At 46.5% G+C, this 21,890-nt stretch overlaps 2 protein-coding genes across 7 annotated transcripts in view; one reads left to right on the forward strand and one right to left on the reverse strand.

Moving 5' to 3' along the window:
• The window catches only part of LOC135917277 (acetyl-CoA acetyltransferase A, mitochondrial-like), a 54,083-nt gene that overhangs the window by 9,560 nt on the left and 22,633 nt on the right, over positions 1-21,890 (forward strand). For all 6 annotated transcript variants that reach the window (XM_065450823.1, XM_065450824.1, XM_065450828.1 and 3 more), the window contains exons 4-8: positions 5,821-5,916; positions 10,837-10,937; positions 19,185-19,277; positions 19,926-19,976; positions 20,178-20,279. In XM_065450823.1, coding sequence (XP_065306895.1) covers positions 5,821-5,916; positions 10,837-10,937; positions 19,185-19,277; positions 19,926-19,976; positions 20,178-20,279 — 443 coding nt within the window. The remainder of the gene's footprint in view (positions 1-5,820; positions 5,917-10,836; positions 10,938-19,184; positions 19,278-19,925; positions 19,977-20,177; positions 20,280-21,890) is intronic.
• Positions 15,883-17,411, reverse strand: LOC139060074 (tigger transposable element-derived protein 4-like). Its single transcript, XM_070538858.1, has one exon. The coding sequence runs from the start codon at positions 17,404-17,406 to the stop codon at positions 15,883-15,885; it is 1,524 nt and encodes a 507-aa protein (XP_070394959.1). The 5' UTR covers positions 17,407-17,411.

The raw sequence follows: 21,890 nt of genomic DNA on the forward strand, positions 1-21,890 counted from the left end.
ATAGAGCACAATTTCGTTTCTCTGTGTTCTTGTGGAAGCGTCACATCTGCTCCCAAACACAGATACAAGCGAAAAGAAGTCGCAAGAACAGTTGATCACGAGCTAAGCCAGTATTTCAGTAAAGAGACTCGTCATTGTCTGGGCAGGCGACAAAATATTTGTTCAATGCTGAGGCTTCCATTATTTGCCCATTGGTTTTCGAAAGCTGCTGGTGACGTTCATCTCGGTAGAGGAAATAAAGTAGATTTTAGCATCTTTTCTTTTAGTCTTCTGAGTTAAATACAGTAAAACCTCGTTAAACCGTACCCGCTTAAACAGTAGTTTCGGTTTAAAAGTAGTAAAGTCAATTCCCCGACTCAGCGGCCATTGAACATAATGTATTTTGTATCCGCATAAACCGTACCAGCTTATTGCGTACGCATCGGTTAAAACGTAGCGTTTCCACTTTTCGTCGCGCAAACACGGCGGTGCGTCGTCTCCATCGGGCGGCCCGGCAGAACAACAAGCCTCAGAGATCGGTACAACGGCCTCCAAGCGCCGTGTGCGTTTGCACGTGAAGCCGCATCAACATCAACATCATTTCAACGCCGCATGGACGCCGTGCCAGAGAGCGTCGTGGCGTCGTGCAAGCGAGGACTCGCGTCATGCCGAAGCTAGGATAAAAAAGACGCCGGGTGCTCAGCATAGAAGAAAAATTAGACATCGTCCGTGTTACCGAACGTGACACGAAAAAGTCGGAGCTGGCCCACGACATGGATCTGCTGTTGACTACAGTGTGTGGCATTTGGAATGCGAAGTTGCTCGGCAGCGCTGCTGCGACCGCGAAGAGATATGTCGGCTACGTGGATCGACTTTTCACCATCGTTGCCGCTGTTGTTGCCGAAGTGTCAACTAGCGACAGTGATGAGGACGACACGGAAAGCGACAGCACGGGCTATTCAGGCCCGGCAGTGGCAGAAGCTGCGCGTTACGTCAGCCTCATGAATGCGATCGTCGCGAGAACAGGGGCGCGATAACGTAACTATTCCAAACGAAAAGTTTTCCGAACTCCGGCACCCGGCAATGAAAAAGGCGCCCCGGGACTCATGCAGCACTACTGCGCGCGTTCACGGAGAATACGTAATGCCAACGAGGAATCTGCCTTGCGAGTGTTTGCCGAGAGGAGGGGGGCTGGCTGAGAAGCTGGCACGCAGCTTCAGTAAGTTTGAGGCCGCTGTCGTCATGCTAGGCCGCCGCGACATCAAATGGAAATAACACTTACGTCCCGCGAAGTGAATAAATACTGCATGTTTTTTCCCCTTTCATCGCACTCTCTCTGAGTTCCGTTTTCGACAGGTAAGTGGGCGATCTCATGCTATTTCGCTTAAACAGTACTACCGTTTAGTACGTACTTTTTCCGAGCTCCGGCTGAGTACGGTTTAACGAGGTTTCACTGTAATCGGAAAGCTGGCCCTGCACCATTCCACCGCACTGGCCTCTGGCACTTTTAACTCGACCAGCAAATTGTGTGTACTGTGTAGCCTACTCCATTGTAAATGATGTTTGATGATGATGATCGATTGTAAATGACGTAAACTTCGTGCAACGTTAACGAAATTTAGCTTTCGTTTTTTTTTTATTCTGATCATCAACTTATTGTAAAATTAACGAATATGGTTGTGAAAGAATACTTTATCAGTCCAAACTGCTTTTCTCTTTAGTCTCTTTATTTGCAGATGCATTTTTCAAGCAAGAAGCATAATGCACCATTTTGTTTAGTGCTGTGTAATATGTATGGTATGTGAAGTGTAGAAGTGTGCACTACCTGCCACAGCGGCAATATTGTTCTTATCAAGCGCAAGGCTTCATGTTCAATATTTCAACATCGTGGTTGCATGATGTTTGTGACGGCATGTGAAGTCTCTATGCATTGAGATTTCAATGCACTTAAAAGAGCATCAGTGTCGCACGATCAGTTGTAAGCCCTCTGATGTAGCATTCCTAATAGCTCAGTTATAGGTTTAAGTATACGACGACCATCCTGAAAAAAAGTTTGGTTGCCAGAAGTGATGCATACTTGGGAGGCTGTGAACACAATGTGGTGTGCTATGCCTTTGCTAGATAGTATCTGATCTGGCATATATCTGGTCAAGTTTGTGTAAACATGTAAAGCGTCGACAAACTTTTTGAAAATATTACCGATATGCAATTTCATCGTAATGAAGCCGTTTGTGCACTAAGACAATGTTTTTAGCTTTCTAGAGTCAACAGGTTATTTAGATAAAATTGGAATATTAACACTGCACAGAAGGCTGTAAACAACCTGCAGTTAGCAACCATATTGTGTATTTTACTGACTACAGTGCAGCCTGAGCTAGCATAGTCTGCTAAGACCAACATACCATCATCAACAGCAACAGCCTAATTATCTCCACTACAGGAGAAAAACCTCTCTCTACCAGCGATCTCCAATTACCCGGTAATTTTGGATTTGGCCATGTTCGAAAGCCCCAAAGGGCACCTGTCATGTTACGCTCGTTTTAATTGAAATGTTGAAACAATTTTGTCTCACCAGTTCGCACGTGTTTTACAAAGAAAGTTAACAAAATGAGTAAACCATTCTTGGAACAACCAGGAATTAAGACACAGTCGACGACCGATAATTCGGACCTCACAGGGAACATAAGTCCGAAGTATCGAATGTCAGAAAACAACCAATATATCCAAAAGTATATTACTTTATTAACATTTTAAGGCCCCTGTGCAAGGCAGAAGTAGTCTGTTCATTGCTGCATGCAATTCCACTTACATGCAACCAAGTCCACCTGTATTTCTATGCGTTTTGTATTGTCTCTGTATGCCAATACAAGGACTGCAAAGGCTCGAGTCAGATCTGCATGTGAAGGCTCCGGAGCACACATCATCCTAGTTGGAGTTGCTGCTTGATGGTAGAACTTACTAAATGGTTTTTTCATCGTTCAGTTCGGCACACGACACCGCGCTGTCGACATCTGCAAGGTGTTCAAATGTAATGGCGGCAAGAATCTGTACACCACAGCCTAGCAGGTCATCAGTGATGTCTGCATTTGAGCTCGTTGTGGTAGGTGGCACTTCAGGCTCTTTGGCTGCGAAGTCGGGGTCATTCAGAGTTAGACTGCGAGGGCACTGTTGGTGCCATTTGAAGCGGACTGTTGGTAACTTCACGAGAAAAACATCTTGGAGCCAGCAGAGCGCTGTCTGGAATGCAAACTAAACAGACAAGCACAGAATGGTGGAATGCTATCCCAAAGGCAAAACTGAATGATCAAGAGTGGTCCATGCGCAGTAATGCCTGAATAGGATGTGGTGATCACAATGTTGATGCGACCTCACAATTCAGGCAAAGCCTCCCAAGATTTTCATTTGCAGTTAAATCTTAGGCTTAGTGCTGTGACCAAGGCAAGGCCTCAGGGACTGCCATCCAGTGTGTAATCTGAGGCTTTAGTTGATGTCTAGTTGTGGTTGCCAGAGGAGATAATGGCGGCAGAGACGGCGTATGCTACAGCCACAGACAGTCCAGATAATCGAATTTAGAGCTGGCGGCTGTCTGAAATATTGGTCGTCTCTACACAAGCCTATGGGGCCATTGGCAGGGCTGCGAAGCTGGCCAAATTAACAAGCATGCCCAGATTATCGGTGTCCGATTTATTGGTCGGCGACTGTATAGTGCAGTTTTCGTAAGACTGCTTGTGGTCGGAACACATTAATAATCTTACATTGCAATGTAAAACATGTGTTGTCTGTCCTGGAATTCACATGTTGTGTCTGGGATCCTTTTCATGATGCATATATTGATGCTCTTGAACGTGTACAATCTGTCGCTGGAAGGTTTGTCTTGGGAAAATGCGACTGTATTCAAGCATTAGGAGAATAATGGTAGGTCTTGGCTGGGTTTCTCTAGAGCAGTAACGTAAGAATCTGCCTTAAGCTCTTTCAGTATATGTACCACAATAAATCGGGAATTTCTTCCAGAGCGTATCTACCCCGGCATTATGTTTCATCACACACAGATAATTAAGGGGAAAATGAGACATCCCGCTAATCATAGCAATTGCTACAAAGGAAACCTTATGGATGCCTCAAAAGAAAAGCCTCACAGTTGAAGAAAAATTTGTCCTTCTCTGGGACTCAAACCTGGGACCCCACCGCCTTTTCGGGGCAGCCGGTGTACCATCTGAGCTAGCCAGGCGGCTAGCATTGCGTCAAACTCTTGCCTTTGGTTCGAGTTGACAAATTCAACTTCGCCCTACCATTTGCAAGCTGCCTGGTTGGCTCAGATGGTAGAGTGGCTGCCCCGGAAAGGCGGTAATCCTGGGTTCGAGTCCCGGACCAGGACGAATTTTTTTTCAACTGCGAGGCTTGTCTTTCAAAGAAACCCATATGGGTTTTCTTCATAGCATTTGCTAAGATTTGGTGGATATCTAATTTTTTCTCAATTGATTACTCCTCTCCACCTTGTGGGTTCCCGCAGAACTATTACGTCACAAGGATAATGTATGTAGAAGACTGGAATAATTTATCAGTGGAATTGGTAAGCTGCAAGAATGTTGACTTGTTTTATAAACAGTTGCCTGCAGCAATAATGCTTTATTGGGTTGCTGGACTCAGAAAAAATAATATTGACTATAGGCAGCAGTATGTTCAATGCATACTATCGCACTATAAGTACAGTACCTCTCGCTGGTAGAATTTGTCGCTGTTGAGGTGATGCTTTGCCTTTCACCTGCGACCCTGTCAGTGAGCCAGGGCAAATGTGAGCACCAGCACTCTGAATAAAGTATGCATTGGTACTTTGATACAAGTAGAATGAGGAAAACAAGGGCACGATCTCTTGAACATTGTTGGTATATAGCACATGAAGCTAACTGCCTTTGAAGTTGGGAAAGCTTAGGGAAAGTAAATGGGGTTTTGAAATGAAAATACTAGATGAAAGGAAAACATGCTGCAGGTTGGGAGCCTAACTGACACCTCTACAAGTACAGTAAAACCTCATGAATTCGTATTTCACTGGAACGGGGGGAAAATGTCCCAATGTCAGGTTAACGAGGGTATCAAGAAAACAAACATTTGAATGCTTACTATGTCAACATCGTTTTATTTACTGAATGAATCTCCAAATCGTGTTTCTATTTTGCTCAAAGGCAGTGCGGAAGCTGTAATTGTAGTCATCTCGGGACTGATTATAGCACTTGCAGCAGCGAATGCTTTGCGACTTTCTTTGCAGCACGGCCACAGTGTGTGTCATCTGAGACGCATGCTTTTCACTATCGCGCGCACATCCCAATTTTTTCCGTCAGTGAGCTTGTTGTCAGGAGGTCATCCGTCCATCACCATGTAGCAGCCATGGCATAGCATACAATGGTTTAATTGCCAGTTACCTGCTCCTAAGTTAACATACATGATCAAGGTTCGGTTCTAATCTTTGACTTTGGGACCTTTGTCTATATATTATTGGTAACTCATTCGCATCTGTACTGTATCTGCTCCGCCATGTCCATAAGTAGCACTGGCTAGTACATCCAGGGCTAGATTTAGTACACAAATACGTATGTGCAACGTGCAGTGTGGCAGCTCGGTGCTAGAGCATCACATACATAATGTGTAAAATGTGGTTTGGATCTCACTGGTAACCGGTATTTTATTGTTGTTTCCCATTTTGTTGTTAGGTATTTATGCATTTCAATTAAGAATGAGTTCATTTTCCCTGTACTTTTCCTGGCTGCATGTAGTATACCTTAATGACACTTCTTTTCTGCTAATGGGTGGCATTTCCTTTTTCTTATTTTGGATGATTTGTCACAGGAATCAAGAGTGAAGATGTTCAAGAAGTCTTCATGGGCAATGTGGTCTCGGCGGGGGCCGGACAGGCACCAGCAAGGCAAGCGGCGTTGGGAGCAGGCAAGTATTCTTCTGACACTGAGTAACTTGGGATTCATAATGATGTAGGTATATCTGGGCAACAGACCTCGATGATAGTACTTGGTTTTGTGATATGAATTTAAATATTCAGCTGCGAGTTGAGAAAGCTTAACATGTGCTACCCGTGTTTCAGAGCATGGGGTTGCTGGTTTGATTCCTTGTAGCTTTGGCTGGTGTTCCGATGGGAAAAGAATGCACAAATCTTTTGTTCAGGCGCACATTATTAGCTTACTACATGCCCTGAAAATTAATTAAATGGCATGCCGCCGAACATGAGGTCGTGGGTTCAACTCTCAGCTTTTACAGCGGCATTCCAAATGGCAAAATTAAAAAAAAAAAAATGTGCCATGCTTTTTGGTGCATGTTAAGGTGTTCAAAACTAACCCGGAGTCCAGGAACGGAGGGCTCCTGTTTCTCGGATAGTCCATTGTGCAGCTTGGAATGTAGCAAAACCATGCAGTTTTCATTTTACTTCCAGTGATTCAGTTCAGTAAGGATGTATTGTGACTGAGAACATGTAATACGGAACTACACCTCTGTAAAAAAAAAATGCATGCTCGTTACACATGTTTGAGGCGGGGCCAGACTACAGTGACTTTGTTTGACCCCATCCAGGGTGTTGAGTACCCCAGGCGTAGCCTTTTTCTAACCTGGTGGTTATTAATCCCTGGAAGAGAAAGCTTGGTTCGGTTTCCACAGGAACAGTAAGGATGCCATCTGCTGTGTCCTACTAAGACCGAACTACATGCTGCATTTTAATGAAGCACCACAGTACTGATGCGATTCTGTTAAAGGAACCTCTGTGGCCTTGTGCTGTTGTATTTCGCATGCACTATTTTCTTTGTGTCATTCATATTCACATGGCCCCCTGCCGTGGTTGTCCATATGAAGCCCCATTGTGGCAGCTATTGCACATGGAGTTTATGTTAATAATGATACTATAAGTACTGTTGACCCCACTTACCGTATTTACACGATTGTAAGTCGACTTGAATGTAAGTCGACCCCCCCCCCCCCCCCCCCCAAATGTAAGAGAGCATACCCGAGGGCGCATTCAATAACGAAAATTTATTAGTAGCTGACATGGTCACTGGACTACTCGTCTTCACTAGTGCTCCCATTGTCATCGTTGCTGCGGTCCCACAGCGCGTCGTGGTCCAGCGAAATTTCAAATTTCGCAAAAAAACATTTTGCAGAACAGCAGCCCACACCAAATGCACACAACCACACGCAGCCGTCAGGGAGGCCTTATTGACATGTCCGGTTGGCGTAATTTCGCAGTCTTCTGCCGCCAGCCACTTGTTGTACTCACGGCGGAGCAGAACCTTAAAATTAAGAGGAAGGTCCGGGCTTGTTTCATGATCACATCGCACTTCACTGGCAGGGACCGATCACGCATTTCAGCGACGTACGCCGCAAGCTTAGCCTACAGCTCCGGAAAGCGTCCAGACTTCGGCACATGGGAAATTTCTCACTTGCCGTCACAGGTGAAAATTTTGCTTCGCTGCAGTCGCCACTCTCGCACCACCCGTTTAGAAACATCGAAATTGCGGCCCGCTGCGCAGCGATTTGTTTCTTCGGCTTAAGGGGAGATGCGGGTCGAAAATCGCGGTTTTTTTTTCGAAAATTATCCATTTTTTGTTTTTACTTGTTTTGTCAAGTTTAGTACCTCTACTTTTATGAAAATAAATATCAAAGCTGAATTTAAATGGGAAATAGATTAAAAATGCATTGAAAGAGCACAAGGTGGCTATTAAAAAACCGAAAGTACGCTGTCTTCGAGCGTCTCGCCGCCGCCATGGCGCGGTTTCTCGCTGTTGCGGATCGCGTGAGGAGATCAGCCAAGCCTCATTCTCTGAATCGCCACGGTTGCCTGGGCGTCTACAGCGCTAGAAATAATAAAAAAAAGCATGTTATTGCCGCGTTTTCCGAGCGCTGCGACTGGTTTTTAAATCACGTGGTACGAATCGGGAAACGCCATTGGCCATCATGCGCGTACATGTGGCGAAGCCTACTTGCTGGGTCCATGTTTCGTCAAGGTGCGCTTCAGGGTGACGATCGTTCGGCAACTATATCTTCGTCAGGGACGAAGCGAGACCAAGCAAGCGCAGTCATCATGGAGTGAAACACCGTGCGGTGCACAAATATCGACGTCGCCGGCGGAAATCTAAGGCATAGGCTCGTCCAGCGACAACTCGATCCACGGCCGCTACGGCGGTTAGGCCTAGCGCAAGCGGCGCCGATCCCGCCCGTGTTACGGATGCCTCCGGCGAGTTTGAAGCGGCCTTAGAATACGCGAGTGCGTCGGAAAAGAAGATTGGACATTTCTAAGATGAGCAAAGAGCGCGTGATGGGGTGTCATCATTCATTACTGATTTGACAGCGCTCGACATTCTTGTGAGCGGCGCGATTTGCCCAACATGCCAGCGCTCAGAACTTCGTGTCCGGGAACCGGCCAAGCGCAAAGGACTCGTTTCGTTCCTGGAGCTACACTGCGAGAACTGTGCGTGCCCCAAAAGTGTTCTTTCCGCAACTTATTCATCGCGGCGAGTTGCGGCGTGCAGGGACACCAGCAAAGGTGCGCGCCAAGACTATGACAGCGGGAGCTCGCGTGAAAGCTTCGCCGTCAACGTCAAAGCTGCTGTGGCGGCCCGTTCGATGTATGAGCAGCTAGTGCGGTTTTCATCAGTGATTGGACTCGCATACGCGACAGGAAGTTTCTAGTGGCAGTCATGAACAATTTTCTTCTTTTATGTCAAAATTTGATTGGAATTCAAGCCCTCTTTTGTAAATAAACATGCAATTATAACTTCAAATGCGTTTTTCTCAAAATGAAATTTTGGGTAATTTTTTGGGTTTGCCCCTCATGTTTTTGGCACTTCTGGTGCTTGGATTTGAATGAAATTTTGCACACATTTTCTCTGAAGTGTGAGGAGTGCCATTATCTCTCTGAAACATAAATATTGGTCAAATATTTACAAAAAAAATTAAAATTTCCACATGGTGGTGTCATGAAAATGTAGACTTGCCAGGTTCAAATTTTTCACGTCATTAGCATATTTTGTATGCACATTATAATGAGTTTTTGGCACTCTACAGTTTATATGGATCAAAATGAGCCATCAGTGATCTGTGATTATGGAAGTTAAGTGTGACAAAAAGGGGGGCTAAAAAGGTGCAATTTTGCACATTGGCATCGAATAGAACAAAAACTATGCAACTTACAGTGAAACTAATTGCAGGTTTGAAATCAGCATAAGAAACTAAATTAATAGGTGGAGTTTCATAGCTCTAAGTCAAAAATTAAAGAAAAAGTGTCTTCGAGTAGCATCTCCCCTTAAAGGATGGCAGCCCTCTTGAACGTTGCTGTGAACGAGTCCCGAACGATTAGTGGGCCTGGAGCACTCATGACTACTGGGGAAGCATAGAAGTAGCACGTAGCCGGCAGTCAAGTGGAACAGGTCTAGCCTTTAAACAGAGAAAGAGAAACCCGCGAGTGGTGTCTGCTCTTCCATGAGCTACCGATACTCCCTGCAAGCGCCGCCGTTCTGAGGGTGCCGCCGCAAATGGGAACAGCAGCACTTCCATCAACTATCGACACCCCCTCCCCCATGATTGTTGCATGCACTGTAAAACTCTCAATATTGTTGAAAAACCCTTCCGAAAAGCGAACAAACACGCAGGATAGCGAAAAGATAGGGGTAGGGCCATAGAGCAAACATAAAATTGTAACTACATTGTAGCTCCCGTTGGTATCGCTTTTTTTGGCGGGGCCATGTTTTGGTATCAATTGTAAGTCGACCCCCCAACTTCAGACTTTCAAATTTTAAAAAAGGGGTCGACTTACAATCATGTAAATAGTGTACAATACCAGTTTTAACAATATATTGGGTTATAACACGTAGAAGTTACTGCACCGTCAACTTTTGTATGTTTTCCATGGTAAAATAACCTGCTCATTCCAATGCCCCGATGCTGCATAATTGGTTATAACGATGATGTCTGACTGCTGGGTGTTCGAGCCAAAGGTAGTGAAATGGCAAATCATTAAAAAGAAACAACGAAAACAATAAATTCGAGCTGCTGCACGATGGCCCGCTGCTCCAACAGTTGTGGTGCACTCGTTTTCCAGCCTTTCCTGCGCACCTCTCTCCCATCGCCCTTCCACCTCTCCGAACACAAATGGGTTGTGCCCATAGCTCTACGCAGTGCCACCTCCCGAAACACTAATGGACTGCACCAACTGTGCTGCTCGCATTTTGCTCGCTAGCTCCTCATTCAGCGCAGTTCTACAAACAGCACAATCGCTTGTGTTCATCTTTGTTGGTTGCGTTGAAATCGTTCATAGCCATGTTGTTTCTCAGCAACATGGCTACATGGCATCTGACTCGCTGCATTTGACTGATGTCCTAGAAATGGAAAAAACTTAATTCACACTACCTGTGAGCCTCTGGCTGAAACCATGTGGTAGCTCCTTCCTGGCAAAGCGTGACATGACCTCTGAGATCACTAGTGCTGTTGCATTAGACTTTGTGTGTTGTGCATTATTTGAATTGTAGAATTCTGCAGTGCTTCAGTCTTGATTTTACTCAGCAACAATATGTTTATATAAACACATTTTTTCATTCCACCCCCATTGGAATGTGACAGTTCTTTGGCAATTGAATCCACTTCTTCGTACTCAGCAGAATATACTTCTGGCCTCTTCTGTAGTAGAGCATAAAGTAGCCAAAGCATTTTGGCCAATTGTGCAGGCTTATTATTTCCATGCTATGACCGCATGGTTGACTGTCTGTATGCTCGAGTCGGTGCAGCGATTGTGATTGGGTTTTGCTTCTGTAACCAACGCTATGGAGGTACTGTTTTTGGTCATTGTGTGCTGCATTGCATTCATTGCAGGTCTCTCACAGTCCACACCATGCACCACAGTTAACAAAGTCTGTGCATCTGGTATGAAGGCAATAATGCTGGCAGCCCAGAGCCTAATGTGTGGATCTCAGGTAATGTTCTTGCACATCTTATCAGCCTGCATACGTCAGTAGAAGCACTGCAGAGACATCACTGTGTGCTTTTAAACTTGTTTGCTCAGTAGTAGAGCAGTTCTATTCTAGACTTATATTTCACAAAACTTGTGCTTGTTGTATGCATTTGCAGTAGAACCTCGTTGATATGTTCCTATTACGTACGTTTCACTGGCACCAATTTTCGTGATTCAGAATACAAAAAATGACCTAGTAGAGCCGCGCTCATTTTTTACCAGTTCATACGATGGACAGCACAATTTTTTGGCACCAACGCCAGGCTGCAATCATATGATACGTGTTCCGACCGCTAGATCCCACGTAAACAAGAAACTGCGCGAGGTGCAAGCAATGAAGAACAGTGTACAGTGAAAGCTCGTTAATTCGAACTTCAATAATTCGAACTTATGGATAATTCGAACTGTACGATTTGGTCTTGCCAAGCTCCACAGAAGTCTATAAAAAAGTCCGTTAATTCGAACGCGAGAAGGTTCCCTCAAGGATAATTCGAACTACGCTCGCCTGGCACACGGCCAGAGAAACGCGCCTACTGCCTACACACAAGGCTGTATTGCCTCCGAAACGGAGAGAACGGCGAGAGAAGGCAAAATAGGAAAAAAAAATCTAACCGACGCGGGGCCAGCCAGAAGGCGGCGGCGGCTGCCACCTCTCCGTTCTACGTTCCCTCCGAGACTTCTTGCCCGTTGCGAATCTCGGAGGCTTTGCAAATCTTGTACAGCTGCTAATGTTGTGCGGAGATGGCACGGCACGCGCCAAAACACAGCGAATCAAGTACGTCGCAGCTGCGTTGCAATCTAGAACCAACGAATCAGGACCTTCGCCACCTTCACATGCTCAGCGTCTTTGTCTCGGCAGTCTTCATCGGTTGTGCACCTCTGTTTTCAGCTTAGGAGGTATCAGCCGTCGCAATTCATTGTGATAGCGTTAAGCCTCAGCTAACGTTCGTTTCGGTGGACATCGGTGGTGTGGCTCAGTCAGACCCAGAGCTTAGACTTGAAGATGGCGTGTGCCCGCGGCACACACCATCGCTTTCTGACTCGCCAAATTTCTGACATGCCCTACTGCTTCCAAATCGCAGTGTACTGTTGCTCTCCTTCACTTTCGTTAGTTCGAACTTTCGTTAATTCGAACTGAAGCGACTTCCCCTTGCGGTTCGAATTAACGAGGTTTTACTGTATAGCTGATCGCCGCTGCTACTTCACTGCAATACTTGCCCACCCGTCTCGTGTGAAAATGCCCGCGAGCACTCAGTTTCTCATTTCAGTACCAGCAAATCTTATCCTCAAGGTCGTCACATGCAGCATTCACAGCTCACTGCCAATCCTATCGCAATAAGCATTTTCACCCATCTGTTTCATGGTGTGTGGTGCCGTCAGAAGAATAGCGCATGGTTTTAATAGGCAATAACTGAAACGCGCCGCCGCTGTTCCCTGCTGCAGACTGCGATAGTGTATGTTTGCCGACCAATAGATTCCATGTGAACAAGAAAAGGCACGAGGCACACGAGTCTGGCAACGTATGTAGCAACTCCTCTCACATGAAAACGACTGTTCACACTGTTTCTTATTCCGGTACCAGCAAATCTCCATCCAGGTTGTCACCTGCTGCATTCAGTTATCACTGCCAAACGTATTGCGATAAGCGTCTGTTTTCTAGCGCGCTGTGCATAGCGCCATATGTGGCCTACTGCACGCTTTTAGTAGTCTATCATCCAAACGCGCCACTGTTTCCTGCTGCATTCTCTGCTGCAGCGGTGTAATGTGGGCATCACGTTTTGTTTTGCTTCCAGCGTTGCCCACCAGCTCGATTTTGTTTTGGTTTCCCATCACCCTCTTAAGGGGGGAGGCTACCCTGGAGATCGAACTTTTTTATTCTTAAAGATATCCAGATGAAACTTTCAGGGTATTTTCACACCACCGATCTATGAGGAACCACAAAGTTTCATGAAGATATGTTTATTAGTTCCAGAGTTATTGAGGTCTAACTAGGTGATTCATGTATATGCCTGAGGAAGAGCCTGGAGAAATGCCAGGACATCGTAGGAAGCTGAAATTCACTGTGATGATCCCTTGATAGATATCCCAGGGGGCTATAGAGCCCTTTTCTTTAATTTCCCCTCCAAAAAAATTTAAGACAACTTTGAATTTGATGTAGCCAGTAATGACCACATTCATCAAATATTATTTGCTTATTTTAAATTAACTGCACCAACTTTCAAAAAAAGAAGCCTGTTACCCCCTAGCAAAGTCACTCAGGAACAGAATAAAAAAAACGGCATACAAATCTGAAAAGCGGTTCTTGAGATATCGCCTTCCCCAGCACCACTACTAGCGAAAAAATACATTCCGAGAAAACGGGCCTTAAAGTTGAATGCGTGTTATTTTTATTAGAAAGCTCCTGCGGAGCTTCTAATTAGCTCTTGCGGCTCCAGGCACACTCAGTGTGTCGGATTTTCGACTGGCGACAGCCGAAAGCACAGTTTCGCCGCTGAAAAGCGTCTACGCAGTCGGCACTCGCTGCGGAAGATCGGAAGTTCGATGCTCGTACAAGACGCATATCGTGCTCCCGTGCACCGAACATCTGCACTGTCATGGGCTTTGCCGGCATCGCATGCAGCGAAGAACTAGCGAAAAAAAAATAAGGTGAGCAAATAATCTAAAAGATAGCTCTAGGCAATGAACAGCTCGAAAGCAGGCGAGCAAGGGACGCGAGCGCGGCATCAAAGGGAGCAGCCGCTGCCGCCCGCGCAGCAGCCAATGGCAGGCGCGCTTTAGCCCGCGGGATTTGAGCAGCCGCCGCCGCCCGCGCAGCAGCCAATGGTAGGCACGCTTTACCCCGCGGGATGTGAACGCGCTGCTTCGGCCAATCAGCGCTCCGCATCACATCGCGGGAAAACGCCAATAGCGCCTCAATCGCGTTGGCGACGCCATTTTGCAAGGCGGCAAAATAGAGACAAAGAAACCACGGTCAAAACGACACCAAGATGGCGAGGGCAGGCCGCGTGGTCCGGGAATGGCGCGCGCGCGATGTTTGACTTCATTTGCGCGTGTTTCGTGGTCCGCGGTGGCCTCAAAAGTAGCGTTTTTCCTGTACTTTACGGTTGAATTAGGTGCTGATAATTACAGAACAGGTAGTTTATGAGACATACAACCCAAAAATATGGTTTTCAAGCGCCGCGTCCCCCCTTAAAACAAAAAAATGCGTCTTAGGACATGGGAGCACCACCAGATCAACATGCGTTGGCGACTCGTGCCTGCGGCAGTGATCCATGCAAGGCTTCACATTGCGTAGATGTCAAAATAGTTAAGTCTTTCAAATTTTTTATTTACTCCTGATTGCGTGTTTTCCCAGTTAGTACAGGCTTTTTCCAAAACATATGAATGAGGTTTTGCTGTACTTGTAGCTTTTGTGGCAAAGAAAAAGAAACCCCCACCCAACACATTCTTCGGTGTGCAGATGTCAGTAGGCAGGCTCCTGCGTCTATTGATTAAATATTTTAAATTATTTTGGTTGGTATTCATTATTTTTTTCTGCTCAAATTTTAGTACATGGAAGTATTTGGAAAGAATGAAAATAAATTTGAAAAACTAGAAACCATAGCTTTGGTTCAGTAAGCAAGTCTCTTGACTCGGCCAAGATAAGCCAGGCAAATTCGTTAACGGTCGACGAACAACTTTTGCACGTGCTTGATTATTCGAACAATCCTGTGGCACCACCGCCTTCTTTTATTCCTCCATCATTGAACCAGTATATAATGGCGACCGAAGTTTTGAATGCCATCGTGGCATCTGGCCCTATTTCCTGAACGTTGTATGTGCCCACAGTGCTAAAAAAGTGGTGGCTGTGTAAAGAATTGGCGCCATTCAGGTTGTCCCTGTACTCTTGCTATCATTAGCAAGATAGTTTTTCAACGTTCAGCATCGCCACTAAATACTTAGCACCAAACTATAACTTTTGTCACTGACAACCAGGGAAGCGCTGTTGTTTAGTCTTAAGCATTTGGCCTAATGTTCAAGCTAGGTGGCAAACCATTGCAGTAAGCACAGGCTTGGCTGAGGGCCACAAAAGCAGCATTAGGGCCCGCAAGCAGCCAGCTGACATTTACAGCAAGCATGCCTGCCAAGTTTGTCTGTGGGCTTAATGGACAGAACAACTTAAGCTCATGTGTAGATGGAAAGCACAGGACTGAATTTTGCACAGCCTGAACTACTGTCATCAGGCTGTTAGGTCACACATCATGGCATCACTTCTCACTTCGACAAACAAATGTGAAATATTGTGCCCTTCAGTCTATTTTTGGTAAATTGAAGCACCACACTGAGTCAAAGTACAAGAATTTGCTGCCCTGCTGGCATTGTAAAATATATTGAATTCACATTTTTCCATGAAAATGTCTTAGTAACAGCACTGGAAAATAAACTGATGAAGCACTTCGCCTCTGTCCAGGAGGGGTCTTCCTTCTTGTCTTTTTGGCAATCTCTGGCCCTTGTGGCAGATTAATACGAATCCCACATTTCAGTGCAGTTCACTTATAACAATATCAAGAACAAAACATCTGATCGTTATAATCGATCATCGCTATATATGGACTGCCGTAAAAAGAAAAGCTGCTGAACATAATTTCGTAGCTCTGAAACCAAATTTGCCACCTACGATAAATTGACAAAGTATACGTGCCGTAGCTTGTCATTAGAATCCCAGTACAGTAAACCCTCGTTAACTCGAAGTTGTAAAATCCGGGAAAAATTTCGAGATAAGCAGAGTTTCGAGTTAAGCAAAATGCCGAAAATTTCAGTGACCGGGTCACTGAAATAGCCAGTAACAACCAGCACTGCTAACAAACGCTCCACAGCACGAGGGGAGCTTTTGCAATAGACACAGAATTCCCAGGAAAAACTGAATTTTATTGTTTTGGAAAGAACTGGGTGATGCTTGCCTGCTTGGCGTTGGCATTCGGCGCGAGAAAAGCGTCCTCAAGCTGCTGAACGCACCGCATGAGCCGTTGTTCGCCGCCGCTGCATTCAACTTTGTTGCGGAGCAAACGTAGTAAGTTCCTTGTTTCTGCAGTTGTCGGCACTTCTCTAGGTGGTTCGTCGTCAGCGTGATCACCGTTGTTCACTGCCATTTCAACAATGTCCGCGTCGGACAACATTCCGGTAACGGGCACGTCCGACTCGTAGAGCGCGTACTCTTCAAAAGAGATTTCGCCGTCTTCGGCATCGCTGGCGCAGCCGGCAGCTTTGCGGACTTCGTCGCAAAGTTCATCGCAATCACCGAAATCGTCAGTGTCTAGCTCGAGCGATTTCTCGGCGCGCGAAAATCCTGCGTGCGCGAAACAGTTGGCAATCGTCAATGGACGTACTTGTCGCCAGGCTTCGGCGATCAGGTGGACTGCACCCAGCAAATCTATTTCGTACTTCTTACCACTGTCGTAAGAGCACAAAATGCGGTGCAGGAGACTCTTCCTGTAAAACTTGCGCGCAACCTCAATGACTCCTTGGTCCATCGGCTGGAGCACGGACGTCATATTAGCAGGCAGGAACTCCAGCGTGACCGCCTCCAAGTTGTTGATTTTTCCTTGGCCGGGGCAGTTGTCCACGACGAACAGCACTTTCCGGCCGTCCCTTGCCATCTTGCGGTCAAGAGCACGTACATACTCTTCAAAGAGCGCTGCAGTCATCCAGGCCGTTTTATTGGCGCGGTAAGTCGCATCTCTCGGGAGCCGTGCATTTCGGAAGCACCTTGGATTGAGCGACTTACCGATAACAAGCAGCGGCAGTTTTTCATCGCCGGTGGAGTTGGCTCCGAAAAGTATCGTCACTCGGTCTTTGCGCTGCTTAGCGCCTGAGCACGCTTCTCCCTTCGGCGTGTATGTGCGGCTAGGCAGCATCTTATAGAACAGTGCTGCTTCGTCGAGGTTGAAAATGTCCTTGTCCGCGTAAGCCTTTTGCAGCTCAGCGAGGCGGTGGTTGCGCCAGGTGTCTGCAGCCCCTTCATCAACAGTGCCGCTTTCGCCGTGGATAGGCTTCGAGGCTACGTTATTTCTTTTTTTAAATCGTTCAAACCAGCCATTGCTGCAACTGAAGTCTGTGTGGCCCATCTGCAACGCCAGAGCGTCTGCCTTCTCCATCATCATTTGGGTTGTCACGGGAAGGTTGGCTGCCCTGACATTCCGGAGCCACAGCATGAGTGCTGCTTCGACGTCCGGGAATTTCGAGGCCCGAATCCGCTTCCGCTTGCTGGAAAAACTTTGCTCGAAGCCATCGAAGATCTTCTGCCGATTTTTTAAAACAGTCGATAACGTCGACAAAGGGATGCCGAATTCTTTGGCGATGCTCGTTTTGGATCTTCCCGCTTTCTCCACTTCCTTGATTAACGCGACTTTTTTCTCCAGCGTCAGAGACTTGCACTGCTTGGGGCGGGACATCGTCGTCGTCCGGTGACCACACACCACACACACAACAACACAAAAAATCGCAGTCAACGCGTCGTGCGCACAGCGCGACGAAACAAAGAACAGAATCGCACACGCACAATTACGTCTGCACATGCGAAATGCAGTGGCGCGACTACTCGATAAAACCCATGAGCCCCCGCGCGCAAGCGGCGCACACCACGTGACTGCTTCCAAGGTTACTTGACGTGGTTGACGGAAAACGGCTGCATCCGCGGGAATTTTGTATTCGCTCCTAGAACGCGACCGCGTTCGGCACTTAAATAGGAACCAAGCGCTCGCTCGGAGCCTGTATAACCTCTTGGTAACGGCCTTTGCCTTCAGCCGTCCCGGTCGAAATTTCGAGATATCCGTATTACGCCCGAAAAATGCTTCGAGATAAACGGGTGCAAATACATAACACCTATGGGTGGGGAAGGCGCGGCGTGGAAAACTTTCGACTTAACCGATATTTCGAGATATGCGAGTTCGTGTTAACGAGGGTTTACTGTAGTTGAAAGCCGCAATTCTTTGATAGGTCTCTAGCCAGGTTTCTGGGTCTTCAAACGATGGTCCTTGGAGGGCTGTTGGGTCCCGAGGTTGTTGCAGCAGAATGGGGGGCATGCCAGGGAAGCCATTGCGGTTGCTGACTTGGGCTTGATCCCTTTGGTCTTGGGAAGTCCATATTCTGGTACCAGACTTTGGCGACATTGATGTTGTCCTCCGGCATTGGGCTTGGATCACAGCTTTGCGGGGCCGTTTGGTACATGAATGCACTAGCACCTCCACCAGATGTCCGTAGTAGTGGCAGTGAAGAAAGCAGCAAAACTGGGAATGACGAAAATAGCGTTTTATTGGGCAGACCTGTGCCCTCAAAAATGGGCTACTCTAAAAAATGGCGATAACATTGAACACAGTCGGTGATCATTGAAAATCTGATCTGCCAGTCAAGCACAGTGGCTTTTGTACATGGGTCATAAAAGGTTCCAGAGTTATCGCTGATGCACGCGTGTCTTCCAGAAAATCCTACACATTTTGCAGCTTCAGTGACAACAGGCAACGGGTAGAAACATCGATAACATTCGAGAAACTTGCTGAGCAATAACATTTCTTAGACAGCGGAGAGTGGTCACCCGAAAAATATAAACAAGTACATGTGTCAGTATTGGTTGAATAGTAGCAGTAGTACCATAAAATGTTTATTTGAAAAAAGGTGTTTCAACTTAGATGTAAGGATTGTTTAGTTCCCTCACTTATTGTGCTATTCTGTACAACAGTGACTAACTTGCTGGGTTTCCATACCACTGTTGCGAGTGGATGAGAGTTTGTTGATCCTGCTTAGGTTTTGATACTTTAGCAGAGGTTCCGAAGACTGATTCTGGAGGACCTGTGAGTTTCGTGAGCAGCATTCTTTAGTTCTCCAAGCACCCCAGCCAATGCAGTATCACCTTGCTCCCCACCATTTACCCAAAAAGTGCTGTTCCATAAAACCAAAAGTTTGCTTAGATGGCCAGAATTGTCACTTGGTTGCCTCCAGTAGGCCTTATCGGATGATTTGACGCCAGGATGTTGAGTACACCAGGCTTGCTTTCACCTTGCCTGGTGGTAATAAATCACTGGCAGAGAAACAAGAGTTTGGTGATCCACAGGATCAGCAACATCATTTGCTGTGTCCTACTAAAACCGAACGACATGTGCTGTTTGTCTTTAACATTGCAGTAATAGGCAAGTTCCCCTTCTGTTATTCACCATCTGTGTCTTCGTCTTTTCAGGAGGTCATGGTCGCTGGTGGCATGGAGAGCATGTCTAACGTTCCTTACTACATGGCTAGAGGGGAAACGCCATATGGGGGGGTTCATTTGCAGGTGAGTGGTTGCAGTTATTGAAAACTGTATTACCCATTAGACTACCTGTGTAGTTAGGAAAATATTGAGTGTTGGGTGTAGATGTGGGGGCTCGTGGAGGCTGCATTTCTTGGGTCAAGATGTTTGCCTGTATAGCCCACTCCAGAAATATTAGTAAGGTAGTGAGGTTGCAATGTGTGGAGCATAAAACCTGCTTCAGGCAGGATTACACAATACAAAAAGTGTTGCATTAAAGCTGTATCGGAAGGCAGTCTTTTCGTATGTCCTCATTATTACGAGGCAAGTACAACACAATTCGAACACAATTCGACTTGGAGCAGCATTGAAAGCAGTGATGAATAATTACACAAGTGAGATCATATCTGGAGCTTTGCTTTATATCGACTTTGTGCTAGGTTGCCTTGATTAAATATTTCTGTCCACATTAACTTGTGCATAGTATTTATTTCTTTACCAGGGATTGTACTTTAGGTGAGCTGTAGACACAAAAATGCGATAACTGACCATGGTGCACTGCTGCAGAACGGTGCTTTAGGGAAAAGAGTTTATTGCTTGCATAATTATGACTTTCCATTAATTCATACAATTGGTTGAGTTCGCTAACCTCAACTAGGGATGGCATGTCTCATGATTTCGTTTTGCTTTCAGGATGGCATTGTGTTTGATGGCCTGACAGATGCGTATGACAAGATTCACATGGTGCGTAGTTTTCTTGGGCCTCAAAGCTGTTAAAAAGCATGCATTTGATATACAAGGAAGCCTGGTGTGATGTATAAATTGGGCAGTGATCTCTATGAGCAGTTGCCTTTGCTAGATAGTATCTGACTGTGCATTTTTGCTGCTTGCATGCGAGATCCTGTCTTTACTTATGGTACAAGTAGAAAGTTCTCGCCTTTTCAGGGAGCTTGTGCTGAACAAACTGCGAAAAAGTATGAGGTGTCACGACAAGATCAGGACAACTTTGCCATAGACAGCTACAAGAGGAGTGCAGCAGCTGCAAAGGTAATACATAGTTTGTATTCAACAGGGAATTTGAAGCCAGGATGTTGAGTACACCAGGCTGTTTGTTACCTAGCCTGGTGGTAATAGATCGCTGGCAGAGCAACAGATGTTTGGTGATCCACAGGACCAGTGACATCATTCTCTGAGTCCTACTAAAACCGAACGACATGAGCTTGTTGCATTTCAGTGTTGCAGTTGTGGGAAAGTTATATTGGTTGTCACTTGGTATGTACAGTAAAACTTCGTTAAACCGTACCCGCCTAAACAGTAGTTTCGCTTTAAAAGTACAGTCGCCGACCGATTTTCCGGACTCCGAAAATTCGGACATGCCCGATTATTCGGTCAGCTTCGCGGCACCGCCATTCTCCCCATAGACCATGATGTATAACAACTGCCGAAAGTTCGGACACCTTGCAACCTCTCGTCTGATTTTTCGGACACTCCTTGAGCCAACTCGGTCGAGAGCACCATGCACCGACTCTGACCGGTGCATGGTTCGACTTGCTGAACGCCATTTTTGTTTTGAACGGAGCTTCCTTGCTGCCCCACGAAGTGGCGCTACTGGAAATTGCCGCTCATCATCATCGTTTCTGCCTGGTTCGATAGAGTGGCTCTGCAGCAGTTCCGGTTTCAGCTTAGTAAGCCATGTCAAGACAATCCAGCAGCTGATTTGTTTTTTCGCGCACGACACTGCGAGCATGCCGCGTTTTTTCACAACGTTTTTTTTTCGGTTGCATTGTGTGCTGTGTCGAGGTTTCGGTGATCCAACGCGGCATACGGAAACATCTCGTCAAGTGTCTAATGGCGCCGACAGTGCCCGCGCAGACTGCGCTGCGGAATGCCGGCAAGCGGGTGCCGAGAGGCTTAAGATTTCTCGCCTTCCGATGTGCTCCCTACCGACGCGGAAAATGTTCTGCCGAGACTTGCGCAGTGGTTGCATTGCGATTCCGGACACCGTCTCATTGACAGTTTCACAGGTGCTGACACTGCTGTACTGACATGCGCAGAACTCGACGACGGCGAGATCATTCGTCAGGTTTCTGCTGCAACGCCGCACGATGACCGAGTCGGAAGTTGACGCACCGTGTGCTACGCTGCCGTCGCATGCGGAGCGTGTACAAGCAGTGACTGTGCTTTCAGCCGCCTATAGTGACCGTACGACCCTCTCCGAGATTCAGGCTTATCTGATTGCGCGTAAACGGAACAGCGTGCAACGGCGCATTCGCGATTTCTTCAAGCCCACTGCCGAGCCCGAATAAGTGCGTGGAAATAAAGGATTTCATTTTTTTTTTTCATAATCTGCTTTTTCGGACACCTGTTTATTCGGACATTTCCGCAGTCCCCGTGAGGTCCGAATAAACGGTCGGCGACTGTAGTTAAGTCAAATCCCCGACTCAGCGGCCATTGGACATAATGTGTTTTGTATCCACATAAACCGTACCAGCTAATTGCGTACACGTTGGTTAAAACGTAGCGTTTCCCCTTTTTGTCGCGCAAACACGGCGGTGTGTTGTCTCCATCGGGCGGCTGGCAGAACAAGCCTCACAAATCAGAACAGCCTCTAATCGCCCTGTGCATTTGCGCGTGAAGCCACATCAACATAATTTTGGT

The sequence above is a fragment of the Dermacentor albipictus genome, chromosome 5 (genome assembly GCF_038994185.2).
Source record: "Dermacentor albipictus isolate Rhodes 1998 colony chromosome 5, USDA_Dalb.pri_finalv2, whole genome shotgun sequence".
Classification (NCBI taxonomy): Eukaryota; Metazoa; Arthropoda; class Arachnida; order Ixodida; family Ixodidae; genus Dermacentor; species Dermacentor albipictus.